Below are 17,793 nucleotides of genomic sequence, written 5' to 3' on the forward strand. Positions count from 1 at the left end.
CCTATTTTGATAAGGTCTTAAATCTGTTGAGATCAGAACATAAAATTCTCTTGTACTGTCAGTGCTAGGTGAAAGCAGTGCTTGCCAATTCCTTTTTTTATTTTTATTTTTTATTTTCTCCTTCAGAATTGTAAGATACCGCAGTAAATCTTCACTAGCCAGCAAATATATTTGGTTATTAGATGTGCAGAATTTAAATATAAATTGGGCCAAATTAAACTGTGATGTAACTGTGTGAAGCCAAACTGACAAAAGAAAAGCTTCCTGCTATTCACTCTGCATCAAGGTTCAAGTTTATTATTGGATAAATGTTCATTTTCATTTTAATGATTGTTGCAATCTATCTACCTATCTTGTTTCTTTAAGACTTTGATATGAATGCTCTGCAATAACTTGTTATGGGCAGGATAACAATATGTTTTCTAGGGCAGAAGTAAATCCAATATAATGTTCTTCATCATTGTATTGTTTCCTACATTGTTTCCCTTGATGATTCATAGGCGTTTCACGGCAATGAATCATGAAGGGCTGGCTAATATAATGATTTAACGATATTAAACCTATTTAAAGAAACTCACTGAAAGCAATGTGAATCTGCACAAAGATGTTGCCAAAAAAGTATAGTGAGCAGAATTCATAAGGATTAGTCGTTGCATTGCTGCGATGCTCCAGTTTCAGCGTGGTACCGACAAATGTGTCTGGGTGGAGATTTAGCTGAAATGTTCCTTGCCTTCCCACACCTACCACCCCATAATAAAAGAAAAAAGGAAAAAAGAGGCTTTCCAATCAACTGAAGCATCAATAAAGACATTTCTGGTTTTGTTCAAATGTAATTAATATTGGCTGAAAACCTGAGGCTCCTCAGCCTGCAAAACATCAGGTATTTTGAGAACTGAAAGTCAGAACAGGGGGTTTCTTTTTTCCAAGTAATGAGAAAGTGCATTATTTGTTTCTTCAACAGAAAATGAAGAATGTGTATTTGTCTGTTTTTTACTCCAGGTTAGAAAACACAATCTTCCTCAAATGCGCCCCTGCTAGTTGCTTTTGTGTTGAATTTATCCACACTGTACAGCTTCAAATATACACGCTGTTCATTTTACTTTGACTATCCATTTTCATGACACAGGGACTTAAGTCTTTCAAAAATGTTTCATCCCTGAACAGTCACCTTTTTCTGTTGTTGTTGTTTTTTTTATTTTTTGTTATCTTCCCTTTAGATATCTATTCTCTGAAGACTATATCTGAGTGGAAATGCGCTCTGGAAAAATCCCTTAATGATGCAGCAAATTTTCCTCTTCCGATGGAAGTATTCAAGGTAAAAGATGCACATTTCTCCTTCGGCTACGGAACCCGCAGTGAATAAATATCATGTGGCGTTTAGCAGCTGGTGTTAAAACTTTTGCAGGAGAACGCTCATGCTCTAATATATCCACTGTGAAAGGTCGCAAGTGAGGTGTTTCTATAAAAAGGAGTTTTGCTCTTCTGTGGACTTCCCATTTTTGGAACTGGCGTCTTGTAGGCCGTGATGGAGTGATCAGCACTGATTTCTGCAGCATTATTTTTGATGTGTCTTATTATATTAAGCCTGTGCAAAAAGCATCATAGACAAACCATGAAAACATAGGGCTAATTTAAAGTAAAGTAATATTAAAGTGGGCATAAGCTAGCCAGCTTTCTGGGAGCTTTATACCCAAATCTTCATGTGGTCACATGCCGCAAGGCAGAGGAACTTCCTTCAGGGCCCTGTAGTGGGAGATAATTTGCTCCCACGCCATTTCTTTTCCCACCCTGGTTTTTAATAGCTAGAGATCTGCTTCAGCCCCGAGGCGCCAGCTTTAATATCCCTTCCCCAATCTGCACTGCTGTTACGCTGGAATGAAATCCTTAGTTTGGGAATCGGCTGAGGCAGGGGCTGCTGTCGGGTGGGAGAAGCGGGAAGGCTGCGCGCTGGCTTTCGGCATGGCCGTGGACTGGAGTGGTCCTGTGTCGCTGTGGGAATGGGGCACGGAGAGTTTTGAGCCTTTTTTCATACAGCGCTTCAGTCCGTGGGCTCTGTTAAGCTTCCCCAGTCTGCGTTTGCAGTCTCCAGATCAAAAATGCCTTGTGTGGGGCAAGGATTAAATCAGAGTAGGGAATGCCTAATGTGTAAATCTTATTCCTGTCCATATGAAAGAGTGAAGAATGCTTCTGATGAGGCTCATAAAAAACCTTTTTTCTTTTTTTTTCTTTTAGCTTATAACTTGCAGCTGTTTTGGTGTCTCTTCTCAGCATGCCCAACTTATACCCACTTATTGTAATTATTGCGTGAGGGTTATAAATTTAAACTCAGCAAATCCCAGTTGTAGTGCCGTATGATTGGGGCTTGCAAGGATGTTCCTCTGGCGAGACAATGCAAAGCGTTGGATTGCTTCAGTGGCCCAAGAGGAGCGTTACTTTGGAGCCATGCATGACAAAAAAAAGCAGGAATGGGGCTTCTTTATTTGTACTGTGAAAGCCCAACACAAGGAGAGCTGAATTCAACATCTGGTCATATCTAAGTCCCTGGTTCCAGGCCTGGGAAAGCAGGATGTTGAATAAATTTGGTTTACTTGTGAGCATTGTTTTAGTCCAATCTCCAGATCGGAGGGTGGGAGATGATGTTTGAATGCATAGGACCAGATCAGAGAGCCATCCTGTTAATGACTTTCGTCTGTAGAGCTACTCCGGTCTAAAACAGTGGGAGGTTCAGATTTGGGGATCATCTGCTCTCCTGCTCACATCCATGGGCAGAATTCCCCACTGACTGCGGTGGGATTTTGGAGCCATCTCAGCTCTTGCCCTCCTCCATCCTGTCTTCCTCAGCCCTATTTTAAGAGGACAACTACCTGAAGTCCCACCACTGCGAAGGTCTATGCAAGCCTGACTCAATGAGAATACGCTTGTCTGATCTTACAAGATAAGGCAATATTTAGGTTCTCTTCAAGGAGAATCCCATATCCTAGCAAATAGTGTTGATTCCAAAGGTTTTTTTTTTTTTTTGCAAAACCAGCACAGAACTAATGTTTCTACACGGTGCCAGGGGACTCTGTGCTACTGTAGCTGTCATGTGTTAGATGAGATATAAAACACAGGGTTTGACAGCTGGCAACTGTTAAAGATCTTGGTTTCCTGGAAAGCTGGAAATGTTTACTCTGGTGGACATGGTATACTGCACATTGAGCAATTATATTCAGCCCCTACAGAAATCTGTGCATGAGGAGAACATAAGTGTATGCTTGCTCTACAGACACATGTGGTCCCTACGGTGAGCGCGTGCATATTTGCTTTCCCAGATTGAGACTTAAATTACTGTTGTCATTTGAATTGTGCACAACTGTGGGCAGTGTCGCTAATACGCTGTCAAACCATTCCCAGGTTGGGGTGCTGGAAAAGCGGATCCACGCTGTTGTGGGACAAGTGACTCCTCTTATGGGTTTAGCACCCACCGTTGCTGTCTCTGGCAAAGCTCTTTAATTTTGGTGCGAGACGGTCAGGATCTACCTGAGACCTCTTACTGCATAGACTTGAACCTGAATTATCAGTGCTCAGCGGTGCAGCAGAGCTGAACTTGTGTGTGGTGGTCTTCACTGGCTGGTATGAAAGTCCTTTGCAAAAGTCGATCCCAAGTTACCCATGGGGAAGCTGAAACTCAGAGCAGTGAAATGGCACAGCCAAAATTCATGTTCTGAGCCTCCAAGTAGAGGTCACCAGCCCCCAGACCACACAAGCTGGTTGCAAAAAAACACGGGGAAGGCTGCAAATAGGAATGTCTTTCCTTCTGGTGCTATTTTACACTTGGCCATATGTTGAAAGTGTTTGCAAAATGCTTCAGGGTCCTTTGAGAAGGAATGTGATGTATAACTGCCAGAAAATGTTGCTATTATATAACTACTAAACATAGTGTTTTGCAAACTGCACCTCCTGGAATAAGTTTTTTTCTTTGCGAAAGCATTTTGCAACCCATCCACTGTTTTGTCATTCCGTTCTTTTCAGGAAACATATTGATCCTTAAGAAGCCTAAATAAAGACAGGTTTTTCAAGCGCGCTTTTAATAGTTTAGGAGCATAAATCCTTCCGAAAGGCCATCACCCAAGGAGAGGTGTCCTCAACTGTTTCTGCTCCGATTTGAGGGTAATGCAGCGATCCCCATGCTTAGCTGGGTACCCGTCACAAACTATGGCTCAGGCTTCGGAAGATACCTGTGAAACTGGCCAAGGCTTTGGATATGGAATAAAGGTGGCTAGATTATTGTCAGGGCCTAATTTAAAGTTAAGCGTGACCACATCAGCACTTGCTTCAGTGATGGCATTGCTGGTGCTTTTAAAGGGGGAGCCTCACATCAGGAAGCCAGACTCCAAACACAGCGCCTTTTAGCCCTAAGACTTATGAATCAGTGCATTTTTTTTTTTAGATGTAAAGCCCTGTAGCTTGAGTAAGGTGAAAGCTGGACACAGATTCATGGGATTTGGTTCTCCAGAGAGGCAGTTATTGTCCTGGGGATCTTGTCTGACACCCCGCTATGCTCCTCCTGGTCTCCTGTGCCGTGTCTGCTGGCCCCACGTAGAGGTGTTGGGTTCCTGGGAGTATCTCAGTCCATCCCAGGCACCTCTGTTTGGGCAGCTGAATCCTGCTCAGAGTGTGAGGTGCCTCTCATCGCTCTGTAGATGTTGCATATGGACAATATGGACATCCTGTATGTGCCAGTTTCTCTGCAGTCGCTATAAAGTGGGTCCTGATGACTAGCCTGGATGGCGCTGTCTTCCCAACCCAAACTCTAAGTTGCTTGAAGAGCACAAACCGTTAAGAGAGAGAGGGCTTTTCTAAGGCAGGTGCCAATTCCTGATTTAAAGCTAGTATGTCATTTTGGTCTTACTCCTCTCGACTCCACCCGTCTGGTCCTCCTTTCCTAAAGTTGTTTTTTTCACTGGAAATAATTATTTCTCTGGCAAAAAACATCTATTGCTTTTTACTATACCCAGTCCAGTGTGCCCCTACTTCTAATGGATATTCAGATTTTTCCTGTGGATCAGTAATAGTATTAATTAGCGCTAAGATTAATAGTCTTGAGTAATGGGTATATCAGTCAGGACAAATGTCTCCTAAGGAAAGTGATCACTGATATGGGAACTGCCTCCTGAAATCTGGGACGGGTGATAGGTCTAGTTGCACATTCCAAAAATACGAGGAGAAATATTAAACAGGATTGTCTCCTTATCCCGAATATATATATTTTTTCCACCAGCTGAATTGCATGTTTTAGATGTGAGATTCAGACGGAATATTTTTTCAAAATTATGATTATTTTAAAAGGAGGACAACATTGTCTCCCAAAAGTTCACAATAAATTTGTGAGGTGTTTGAGGGTGTTTTCTTCCATTAGTGGGCTCTTCTGCAGAAGTTTCTCTGTGATCTAGAGAAGCTCAAGAAGCACTTTCTGCTCAGTCCTGATCTGGGTGGAAGGACAGACTTAGAAGTCCAACAGGGGCTTTCTGGCTCCAGCCCCCATAATAGAGGCGCATGTGCGGATGCCGCAGGTTAAACTGGACGTGCGTTTGGTTTCGCTTGGAAACCAAATTCCAGTGTAAGCACTTCCCAGCCCCTCCGCATGCTGATGGCTTGGCTGGCCTTTGCTGCGCGTGCTGTGCTTTAATAATCCATGAGTCGCCACGTCGTTTGCAGGCTGCCAGATTATTTATACTCCATCTGTTCTTCCCCATCCGTGGTGCTCGACAGCCCTTCTCCCCGACTGCTATTTTCCCCTGGCTGGGAGACCAAGTCTGGTTCTTCTTGTTTATCGCCTGCCTCTTGACCCACTTTGGCCTCAGCTCATTAAAGCCACTTACCTTTGTAGGACATGAAGAGTATCTTGCAGAGGTCCTTATAAATGTACCTGCCATGGTGGCTTTTGGGAGCACAGGTGTCTCTGTTGTCAACACATTGTGCTGTTTTGGAGGAAAGATGGGGTCTGGTGGTCCTTCCATGGTCCAGGGATGGTCATGAGGTCTCGGTGGCTCCCTTCAAACTGCAGCTGTCGCAAGGGAGCCTGGTGGGGAGAGCAAGCCATGGAGGTAAATAAAGCCAAACCTTGTCTGAGATGCCCTCAGGGTCTGTTCAGCAGCACCATATGAAAGTCAGGATTCGAGGAGAAATGCTGGACGGTGTTCAAGTGAAGCAGATGGGCCTAACGGGGACAGGATCCCGCAGCCTGCTGCCTTCCCTGTCCTTCCGGCTGTGCATTTAGACGTGCGTTTTTCATTCTTGGTATGTGCTGGAGGTCTCTGAGGACTCTGAGAGGTTAGTGAAAGGCCATGATCCAGTTTGTTTACTGCATCCCAGCTTGGTGTGGGGAAGCTTTTAGGTGAAGACCTAAACTCTGCCTACTTCAGTGTGCTTGGGTACGGCAGTGCTTTCCAGTGAGAGAGGCTCGCATGCACCTACCACTAGATTTGTCTCCCATTTAATTAGTGATACCCAAGAGTCATCCATCCGCAGACAGATGATTTTTACTGGAGAAAACAAAAGCCAACTCCGACCCGTAGCTGTATATCTAACAGTTTTGCAGTGCCTTTGCAGCCCTGGGTGTGCACTGAATTTGTTATGATCCTCTCTCCTCAAGTGAATTCCCATTGATTTCTCAATAGTTATTACTGTCGTGACATAAATGAGGGCAAAATCGTCCATACAAGTGCCTATGAAGACTCACTCCCTCTTAATGGCCTCAGTACTTACTGAAGGGTGCGAATAGAGATGCTGATGGTTTTGTTAGGAGCACTCAAGTTACAGTATGCCTGCCTGTATCTTCCATGCCACTCAACTTTCCCACCTGTAAAATGGGGGCATTGTGTGTGACGCAGCAAAGATTCATTAGTGAACATTGGGGAAGTGGGCTGGTTTGTCCGCAGATGCCTAATGCTATAATTCTGCTGGAAGACGTATAAAGCAGATGCATATCTGTCTCTTTTAACCCTACCTCTGCCACCCGTGTTTCCACCGCCTGGGTAAATCAAAGTGTGCGCTGCGCAGGAGGGTATCTTTGCCCTAATGCCATCTGCAGCAGGCCGAGCCATACGGAGAAGGTGTTTTTGGATTGAGACCGGCTATTCTGCAATGTTGCTGTTTCTATGGAAACTATTTTTATTCAACAAGAGAAGTTTAAAATCCATAGGGCTAAATTCGGTCCTAAGGCAGAAAGCATCCGGAGTTTTTCAGGGGCTCTTCGGTAGGTGGAATTTTTAGCTGGCTGTTGAACTGATTCCTTCAACTTTGGGGTCAAAATATCTTTAATGCCTCTTTCCCCAGCGCCTTTTCCTCTTCATCCCACCCCAGCACCTCTGCATTTTGGCCTTCCCTCAATTGCACTTGTCAAACCGAGGGGCTATTTGCTCACATTGTGTCTTACCAAGGGAATTTCTGCCTCCCTGCAGAGAGCGTGTCTTCAGGGAAAAGTGCTCCGTGTTTAGCAAAGGAAGCTGATGAATTCCAAACAAGACTGATTCATCTGCAAATAATGCAGAGGGCTGTTTTTGGGAGGGATTCTTTCTTTCTTTTTTCCCCTCAATTAAAAAAAATAAATAAATGCCAGATTCCTTTAGAGGCAGTTTAACCACTGCTGTTGCGGTGTTTGTGACTGGTTCCCACACATGAGCCTTTGTGATTAAAATTAGGCTATTAGAAGCAACCAGTTTCTTGGGGAATTAGGGAAAACACTGGGGGAAGCGATTACTTTCAAAATAAAAACTGAATCAAATAATATGTTTCCAATGATACCAGATGGGGTATCTTTTGGTAGGGTAAACCAGGAGAGATGTGGTTGAAGGCAATAGCGTTTCACACTGTTACAGCTGGTGAGAATGAAAGGAGACTCAGGTCAACCATCTATTAATTGTTCACTGTTTCTAATCTGCCTCTTGCTTTGCAACTTTTCAGCACTCAGTTCTGAATTTTGCACAATGTCCCAGTCTTGTAATTAGTGTGGACCAGAAGAGCCCTGAATTTTAGGGTATTTGAAAATCAGAGTTCAAATTAGAGGTTTTTCCTCATATCTATGAACTGTGTAAGCTGCTGGGTCTAAAATGAGATGTCTTCACTGTTGTGACTTGAGTAGAATGGGCTACGAATGAGCATTTCACAGGTCTGCAGGAGATGCTCTTCCTTGGACTGTGGACACAGCTAGAGCAACCAGCTCGTAATACGGCTTCCCAAAATGTCAGGTTCAAAAGCAATTTGCTGTCTCTGCGTTGTCCCGTGGAGTGTAAAAGTACCAGAGCTCCATCCTTCAGTGGCCAGACCACTGCCGTTCTATGGACAGATTTAAGTGTATCTACACTTAACTGACATTGGTTGAATAGACAGTTGCCCAAAGATGCAAATTACTACTGTGATTTTGAAGAATTTTTGTTGAGTTGAAGACCTAATGCCAGTGCTTAGTGGAGGTCAGTGACTTTATTATTAGGATGTAGGCAAGTAACCCACAGAGGCCCTTTCCTAAATCAAATCTGCATCCTTCAGAGTCTAAATACTTTTGTAAAACTGTTTCTGGATCGCTTTTGGAGTGACGTCTAGGCTCGCAAGTCACCTTGACGTTTTCGAAGCCTCCACTACTTGTGTCTCAATGGATATGAAGGAGAAAATCATTCAGCTTTCTCAATACTTAAAGAAGACAGCTGGGAACTAGGAACCTGGGTTTTCCTCCCAGCACTGTTGCTGACCTATTATATGATCTTCAACCTTTCCAGCATTCAGTCCTACAGCTGGGAAAAGGGAGGTAATCCTGGTTTTAAAGAGCTGTTGTAAAGTCCATCCACGTTCTTGCAGAAGGGCTATGGAAGCGCGTGCCATAATAAGACATACTACAGGGTTTCATGATAACGATGATGGTGAGTATCAAAGTGCGTCCGTCTGTCAGACGGCTCAGAGGGTCCCAGTCCATGCACGCCGGCAGATTTGCAAACATGTCTGCTGCGCGCCGCCCTAAAACTGTGAGAGTGCCATTGAGTTTAATTGCTGCTTGAGATCCATGGTGAGATTCAGTACAGCCCTGGGTTTTACCGATGCAGTTTGGGCCGTAAGTGGCAGACTTTTGCTCGGCAGAGGGTGCCATAATTTTCCATTCATAACTCGTGAGCACTGTCATGGGCTGTAATCCATCACATTGGAGACTCTGACCCTTTAAATGAGCGACAGCGATGCTCGTACTGTGTTAATTTGGTGTATTTTGCTCAGTGTAATTTTTGCTTCACTGTAAAGGATTTTTCAGTGTCCCAGTGGTTTTCAGGACCCACGACCCCCGGAGTGGGCTGTCTGCTGGTGAAAATTAATATAGTCAATGTAGGCAGTAGATCTGCTCCTTGGAAGCGTTGTCCGCTGGTGGGAGTAAAGGTTCACCCTACATAAAGCTTCAGCTGGTCCAAAATATTCTGCCCATTCTGTTCCTTTTGAAGGCAAGTTTTGATGGTGTCTACTCGCTTGGACTAGCTGCTGGAGTCTCCTTCAGGCTGGTGTTCAAACACCAGGACATCCATCGAGAGGGAAATAAACGGGGGAGAGCGCAGCACAAACAGTGTTGTGGGCAGTCTTCTCCTTGCAGTTGATTTTATTAAGCAGGAGTATTTTGTGTGGCTGCGAATAAAGGAAGGAGAGAGCAGTTCATTATCCAGTGTTTCACTTTGAGGCTAATACTAATTAAAAGCTTTGCCTTCACTTCAGTGGAACCTATTCTTAGAAATTATGTAAATTAATTGGAGTTTTGAAGAGCAGCATATGCCGAATCCTAAGTAATTCCCTGCTGGCTGAGGCAACTGCAGCCCTGGAGCCACAGAATGGTGTCGGGATCTTGATTTCTCCTTGTGCCTTAGGAAATCTAAGCTTGTTGCTGTAAGTTTGATGATTCTCTTTAAATACCTGAGGGAGAGCAAATACCCAGACCCTGACCATTTGCCGGGGAGATACGATACAAAGACTTTTTCTCCGTGAATGCTTTTCCATCTCAAAAATGACAATTAACACAGACTTTTTATTTCTACAACCCTTCCTCAGACAAACATACATTCCTGCTTCAAAGAAAATTTTGACCCCCAAAAAGGAGAGGTACCTGAGATCCCATGAATTCCCCTTGGGAGTTCACTCTTGCTATTCATCTAACGGGAACGATCTCTACATGCTACGGTGAATGAGGAGGAAGATTTGACCCTAGGATACATAGTGCTTGGAGAGAAGGGGATATGATTTTGAAGTAAAATTGCTTTAAATCTTATTTGCTCTTTTTTTTCCCCAGTGGATTATTTTTTCCCTTTGAAAAAAGCCAGAGCAAATAGAAGCAGCAGAACCAAAGAAACTGATTCAAATAAAAATGAGAAGCAGCATAGCTTAAGTATTTCCATCTCAATCAACAAATCACTTAAAAAGTTGATGAAACTACTTGCATGTTTAAAGATAAACATGATTAAGTACTTTGGTGGATCAGGGCTTTTTATGTATTGAAGCCAGATATGAGCGTGAATCAGATCCTGGATCTTTTGATGTGAAGATGTCGTGTGCTTCCAGATGTATGTTTTGCAAAGTAGCCTTTTCTTTACAATCTCGCCCCAAGGATTAAGACACTCCGAATGGGGAACCCACCAGTCCGGATGCTTTCTGTCTTTGGTGGTTTGAAATTCGGTGCTGATGTGAGGTCTGAAGTTTGCAGCTGTCATATTTTCCTAGCTGAAGCCTTTTCAGTAGTAAAGATGGCAATTTTGGTAATCTGCCTCTCTGATGCACCCCGTGAGCTATCCAACCCCTATTTACAAGGAGCCAGGTTCTCTTTTCTTATGTAGTCTTTTATTCCATGAAACGTGCTCAGTGTAAAGCTGATAGAAATGGGTCTTGTAAAAATTGTAAAAATCCTTATCTCTAATGGCACTAGGAATTCAAGTTCCCAAAATAGAAGTTGTCAAGTCTACAGGTGAAGATGGTTATTGGGGGAAGAAAGTATAATGACATACAACTGCGGATCAATATAAAATCATTTTAGAACAAGAATACGGCATGTAGCAATGAATGTAGATGTGAATGACCTTGCTAACCGCTTATCAGATAGTAAATTTTCTTCAAGTATTCTGGATTTCAGTGTGTGTGTGTGTGTGTGTGTTAAATAGACATCTTCTGTTCATGCTTGTATTAGTTAATGTGCTGATGTTTTAGAGATACTGTTTGCTGAGGATGTTTTGCTCAAATGAATGCAAAATACTATTGTTACTTACTTTGGAGTTAAGATACCAACTTGTGCGCCTTTTAGGCTGGTGTCCTGATGGGCTGAGTAATTTAATAGATGTTGCACAATAAACTGGTGGCAAATTAGGGAGTTGAACCTAGGTTCTACCTCTGGCCTCCCAGCTGGAAAGAAGACCTCTCCATCTTTAGTACATGGAGACCAGCACTGGTGCTTATTTTGATGTCCTACAGTAATCAACCATCCTCCCATGTATATCAGAGCCATTCTGGGCTGCTTTGCCTGGGGGACATTGGTCACAGTCCTGACACCTCTGGACTGACACCCCCCACACACCTCTCTCAGGCTGTAGAAGCTGGCAGAGGTCCCTCCTGGTGAAGAGACTCTGCCCAGGGGTGATTTTCAGGTAGCTGTTTCTCTGGGTGAGCCCAGAGAGGTCCTTGCTTTGGTGAGCACAACACCCTTGATCACTGAGTTGAATTTAGATACTGCAAGTGAGATCGATGCAACATCGCACTTGAGATCTGGTGGGTTTGGTCCTGCAGATCTCTTCCCTGGGAGCCAAACTGTGCTGGTTTCCTCTCTTTCCATGGCTGAGGTAGCGTGAAAAGATAACATTCAAACTCATCGAAAGATCAGGAGCACACAGTTGCAGCTGGGCAGCAATCTGGTAATCAGCTAGGGGACAAAATCCAAGCAGAAAGATTGCAAATATAAGGAAAGGCCAAGACATTTCCTTCTTGTCAAGACCTCCTTTGTGGATGGCCTTGATGCACCATTTGTTCATCTTCCCCGTCTCTTCCTGCAGGACCACGCTGATTTGAGAAGCCACTTCTTCACTGTGGGGATGAAGCTAGAGGCGGTGAATATGAAGGAGCCATTTAATATCTGTCCTGCATCAGTGACCAAGGTGAGCTCCCAGAAAGGAGGGCTGAAAAGGATGATTAGGAACATCTTGCTGATTTACACCACTTAGAAAAACTCAAGAGTGGAACTTCATTGGCTGGAGAACACGTTGAGAAAAAGGTTTAAAAAAAAGAAGTCCATGGATGTTTCCTCCATAGTGGATTGTTTCTGTCCTGCAAGCTTCACCAGGTGGCTATATATGGACTTAAATCTGATGGGGATGTGCATGGCTGTCTACCACCTTTGTGTAGAAAAAGGGGCTCCCCTTTTTATCCCTGCCTTGCCTCCACGCAAACATATTTTCCCTACATATCTGGGAAACCATTTGAAATCAAACAGCTGGACATAGAGGGTACCTGGATATCTAATACACTCTTGGAAAGGCAGGAGTGGGGAAAGCTCTGTGGCCTCCAGGATCACCTCCAGTCCCTGCTCAGCTATAGGCACACAGAGAAACCCTCAACCCCTGGCGCTTTCCCTTGCCTCAGTTTACCCATCTGAAAATGCCTTGGTCTGGTAGAAACACCTTGATGAAAAGTATTAGGTGTGAGTGAGTTATTTTCAGGAGTACTTTGATTCGAGAGCCTGGCTGAGCTTTCTGCATTTGCTATTGTTACAGTGAATTTAACCTCTGTGTTTCTTTTTCTCCTCCTAGGTTTTTAACAATCATTATTTTCAAGTGACCATTGATGACTTGCGACCTGAACCTAGCAAAATCTCCATGCTTTGCCATGCGGATTCCTTAGGGATCTTGCCAATACAGTGGTGCCTTAAAAATGGAGTCAATCTCACACCTCCCAAGGGTTCGTATGCACTGTTTTGATTTCTCAGTTATTTGTGGGCTTCCTGTGAAGGAAGCTTGCCTATTCTTACTGCCTGTAAAACCCCATTGCTGTTTGCCTGAGAGCATCACACTAAATATCGCGAGCCGGCGTGGCTCCGTCAAGTTGCTGGAGCTGCTCCGGTTAGTGTCTGCTGGGGAACATCTCTGCAAATGCATCTCATGGTGGGACTAGTCCATCTGCATTTCACAGAATCACAGAATCACAGAATGGTTGAGGTTGGAAGGGACCTCTGGAGATCATCTAGTCCAACCCCCCTTCTCAAGCAGGGTCACCTGGAGCCCGTTGCACAGGATTGCGTCCAGGCGGGTTTTGAATATCTCCAGAGAAGGAGACTCCACAACCTCTCTGGGCAGCCTGTTCCAGTGCTCTGTCACCCTCACAGTGAAAAAGTATTTCCTCATGTTCATATGGAACTGTCTGTGTTTCAGTTTGTGCCCGTTGCCTCGCGTCCTGTCGCTCGGCACCACTGAAAAGAGTCTGGTCCCATCCTCTTGACACCCTCCCTTAAGATACTTGTACACATTGATAAGATCCCCCCTCAGCCTTCTTTTCTCCAGGCTAACCAGGCCCAGCTCTCTCAGCCTTTCCTCATAAGAGAGATGCTCCAGTCCCCTAATCATCTTCGTAGCCCTTGTACCAATGCCTAGCAAGTCCCTGCAAAATGCATCTTGGTGATGCTTTGTTGAGAGAGCAGGAGGAGCATTAAGGGATGTTTTTACCCCATATTAATATCCACTATGCCAAGAGAGAGGGGGATCTGTTGGTTAAGTGCAGGTTGGGTTCAGATCACTGCTGGTTTTGGCTGTTAGTCTGATGTCAAAGGGCTGTTTCACCCCGTTGTCCATGCAGTCTCCATCTGTAGGGTGGTTCCCTTCATCCAGGGGATGGAGTATTATGTATTAGAGCCAGAGGGACATGATAACGCATAAAGCAGACAGCGAGCAAGTCTTGCAGAGGAAAACACGGGGAATTCAGGTTTGGGATTGTCCTTGAGGTCAGGCAGAGCCGTGCTGCCCAGCTCTGCTTTAGCATCCACATTGGCACAGCACTGAGCCTGAGCAAAGCTCCCATGTCTAAGTGGCTTCTGGATGGAAATCAGCTTGTGTCCCACCAGCTAAACTCACAGCTGTCTGCCTGGATCGTGTGGACATTTCCTTAGCCGTCTCAGAAAATTCAAGGCAAGGGCAAATTGCGAGCAGTGCTCGGGTCAGAGCCAACAGAAACAGCCTCCGACCGTGGTGTTTCCCAACTTTGTCACAGCGCAGTTAATTACTTGCCATTTCAGACAACCACCTGCGGTGTCTTAGCAATATTTCTTTGCTTGCAAAAAGCGTCTGCTTTGTGGAATTATAGATTTTTGAAGCTGGCTGGGGTGTTGATCCTTTGCCCAAATAAATGGTGTTGCTTGGGAGAAAAAGAAATGCCTCCAAAAAAAAAAAAAAAGCCCATTAAGTTTTCTGCATGCAGGTTTATCCTAATTTTGGAAAAAATGCTCCACTACCAACCCCGAGGAAATGAAGGGTTATTCCATTGTCACCCTAACACTTTTGCTGAGCATAATTCAGCTTCTGCTGGGCCTAACTCTGAAAGATTTGAAGTCCTCTCATGTGCATCCAGTGTGTCTTTTCAGCAGTAGTAATTTGAAATTCCTGCCAAAGTCCGGGAGCCCTGTGCATGCAGCTGCGTTCAAAGTATCCAGTATTCTCCTGCTGCTTTTAGTGAAATAAATGTGCTCTCTGGATGCTTTATCTTCCTCCTGCTTAAATTGGGCATTAATGATAACGCTTGTGTAAGCACTCACCAGTAGTGACCACAAAGTTAAAGCAGTGAGTGGGTATCTGGTGTGATGCCTGGAGCCTGGGGCTGCACCAGGTTCCTGAGACAGCATACGAGGTCTCCCTTCATTCCCTTGATCAAAATAAAGTTTGTCTTCTGCCGTCAGATCAGAAATCCTGGAGGGAAGCTATTAAAAGAGATAGTGAGTAAATGGCAGAGATATGCACGCTATATATTGCCGTATTTCTTTTTGTGCGTGCGATGGCTGCGTGCCCAAGCTGCATCTTAACACTTTTGGTGTCAAAAGCCTTTTCCATTGGCAGAGACGCTCTTTGAGTCACTAGGATGTGATCAGACCTCTGAGTGATTTCTAAATGATTTGTTTGAGAAAAGCTAGGTGGAAAGTGGAATGCATCCAAACCAGCAAAGCGCATTGAGGGAACCAGCCTGTTCTGAGCAGAATAATACCAGCTTTGCATAAAGAAATAATCAGTCAGGACTGATATGAGAGGGCTGCAATGCTGCAGAAGTGGGGATGGCTGTGGTGTGAGCTGGCTGCTGATGAGCCGGTCTGCAGGGGGAGGAGGAGGAGGAGCAGGAGATCCCACCGTTTCCACCAAAGCCACCCAATGGCTCTCCCTTCCCTGGGGTCTCCAGAATTGCCCGTTCCAGCACACGGTTTTGACCAGCCCGCTGCTTCCCCAGTGCTCAGACATTTCTGACCAACATCATCCTCGGCAGAGAACATGTTGACAATATTTGATGTTGCCCAAATGGCTCTCCTTGTGAAAGGCAAGAAATTCCCACGGAGCAGACGATGACAATGCAACACTCCAGATGTCCTTTTTTTTTTCTCTTTGCGAAAAAAGTTGCTTTGCTCTACTCTGGACTTTTTTTGTTGTTGTTAACTGTGATTGATTGACAAAGAGGTTCTGTGGTTATAAAATTAGCTGAGTTGATTTCATGAGAACAGCGTGGCAGGTTGGCATATTTGGGTTCCCAGGACTTTTTGTCCTCTTGCCTTCGCGTTTCAGGCCTTTGTTGAAGCCCTACAGTAGATGAGTAATGAACAGGAGGTGCAAACATTTGCTGCTAGAAATAGAGAGCAGTGTTTTGCCATACAGTGCCAAAAATGAATACCCATTTACTGCTGCTGTATAAACATTGAACAAGCGCTGTTTATATTTATTAGAGCTGGATTTATAGACCACTTCCCCTTAGAGTAGCAGCCATTGTTCCTTTTTATGAACTATTAAGGGGGGCGGGGGGAACATTTCGGTAGCGCTACTAGTTGTAAGGTTTGCTAAGGAAATGCCGCTTCCAAATCCTCCAGTACATTTGCACTGTGGTGTTTGCTTCTGATTAAACTGCCGGGCTCTTCCATGCTGAGAGTCGAGATAGCAAACACAAGGGGGTTTCGCCTGTTTTGGGAGCAGTACATGAATCATGCAAGGAAAGCTTTGCACATTATCACTTGGGCTGAGGCATTAAGCGTAACAGCGTGGGAATGCCTCGTGCTCATGGAGCTGCGCATTTTGCTTGCATCCTTAGGTTCAGGGAAGAGGCTGCAGAAAGGTCCAGGCTTGTTTGCTGCCAGCTCCCCGGTATGCTCCTCTTGGAGCGACCCTTGTGGGGCTGCAGAAGTGAGTTATGGCAAACTCTGTTGCTGTCCTCCCCAATTTTGTTCCCACTGAAGTCTATAGCCAGAGGTCTCCTTGCGACTGGGATGGTGCAGGGCCAAGTCAACAGGTGGTTGTGTGGTGACGACTAAACGATGTTTTTATACCTCGCTGAAACCGTGTTCACGTGCCTTTTTTTCCCGTCCGCTCTGCCAAGACTGTGCATAGCTCGCAATTAAGATTCAAAAAATGTCCACGGGGGTTTTAAACTGGAGGCAAGAAATGTGCAGGACGTGGGCAGGTTTCTGCGTCTCTGAGCCCTGGGTGATTTAATGTGGAGAACTACAGTGTGGATGTCTCCATCTGAGCCAGCCGCCCCAGCTGCCCGTAGAGTCACTAGAGGGACTTTCGTGGACCAATTTGGCTCCTTCTGAAGGAGGACAGACAAATCACAGCTGCATGTGCCTGCCTCTCCACTGACTGCTGAGGGAGCCCAGGGTGACACTCAGCATTAGGCATCTCTGCTGCAAACATCTGTGTTTGATCAGATGAATCTCCTTCTGATCTGAAGTGATCTAGACTTCTCTTCTGGCTTTCCTTTTCATTTTATTAAGCAGAAAACTGTCTGGCAAACAAATAACTGGAGGAAAAAAAAAGGGATGGAGAAGAGGTGGGAAAAAAATACTGTTGTAGCAATCTGGTGTTAACGTATGTGAAAATGATGCAAGGAATTTTATTTTTTTTTGTATGAGAAATGAAGACTCTTTATAAATAATTGTCTTTTTTTTCTTTTTATTTCCCTGTGCCTCTTTATTTCCTGTTTTCCTACCATTATCATGTTTTATTATCAGTCTTTCATGCCCCACAGAGACGAGGCGTCTTGGGAGCCTCTGTGCTCAAGGTTTTGTCTTTTATTTGTTTGTCATGTATGCAATCATTAAAATTAGAAGTTCGTCTTATCCCACATACTTGCATCTTGGCAGGATGCTTGAGGGTTTATTCTCAAAATCTTTACCTCCTTTTTTGAATCTGGGTGACTGATAGGCAAACTCCCCTCAGTATTCCAGTCCTTTTTTTGCCTACAAAACATTTCAGAATTTTCACTGTCATAAAAGATTCATTCCCATATGATCTTACGTGTCCCTTTTTGCCTATCAGTGAAAATGACATTAAGGGGTGTTCACTGAGGCTGAGTCCAAGCTGAGATGCCAAACAGGGAGGCTGAGCTGAGAATTTGGCCTTTAAATGACTCCTGAAACTTTCCAGTGGTTCTGCAATAATATTATTGCAGTATCATCTCAGGCCCCTGGACAGGATTAGCACACTTTTGTTTCAAGCATTGTAAAAACATAGGCTAAGAGCCATCCAGAAAAAAAATCTCTGTCCCAGAAGTTTATTGCCTAAATAGCCAGTTGAGAGC

The 17,793-nt window shown here is 44.5% G+C and overlaps 1 protein-coding gene across 1 annotated transcript in view; it reads left to right on the plus strand.

Annotated features, from left to right (window-relative positions):
- The window catches only part of SFMBT2 (Scm like with four mbt domains 2), a 97,894-nt gene that overhangs the window by 43,439 nt on the left and 36,662 nt on the right, over positions 1-17,793 (plus strand). Inside the window, exons 6-8 of the mRNA XM_067289986.1 lie at positions 1,218-1,315; positions 12,036-12,137; positions 12,789-12,936. Coding sequence (XP_067146087.1) covers positions 1,218-1,315; positions 12,036-12,137; positions 12,789-12,936 — 348 coding nt within the window. The remainder of the gene's footprint in view (positions 1-1,217; positions 1,316-12,035; positions 12,138-12,788; positions 12,937-17,793) is intronic.

This window comes from Apteryx mantelli, chromosome 1 (assembly GCF_036417845.1).
Source record: "Apteryx mantelli isolate bAptMan1 chromosome 1, bAptMan1.hap1, whole genome shotgun sequence".
Classification (NCBI taxonomy): Eukaryota; Metazoa; Chordata; class Aves; order Apterygiformes; family Apterygidae; genus Apteryx; species Apteryx mantelli.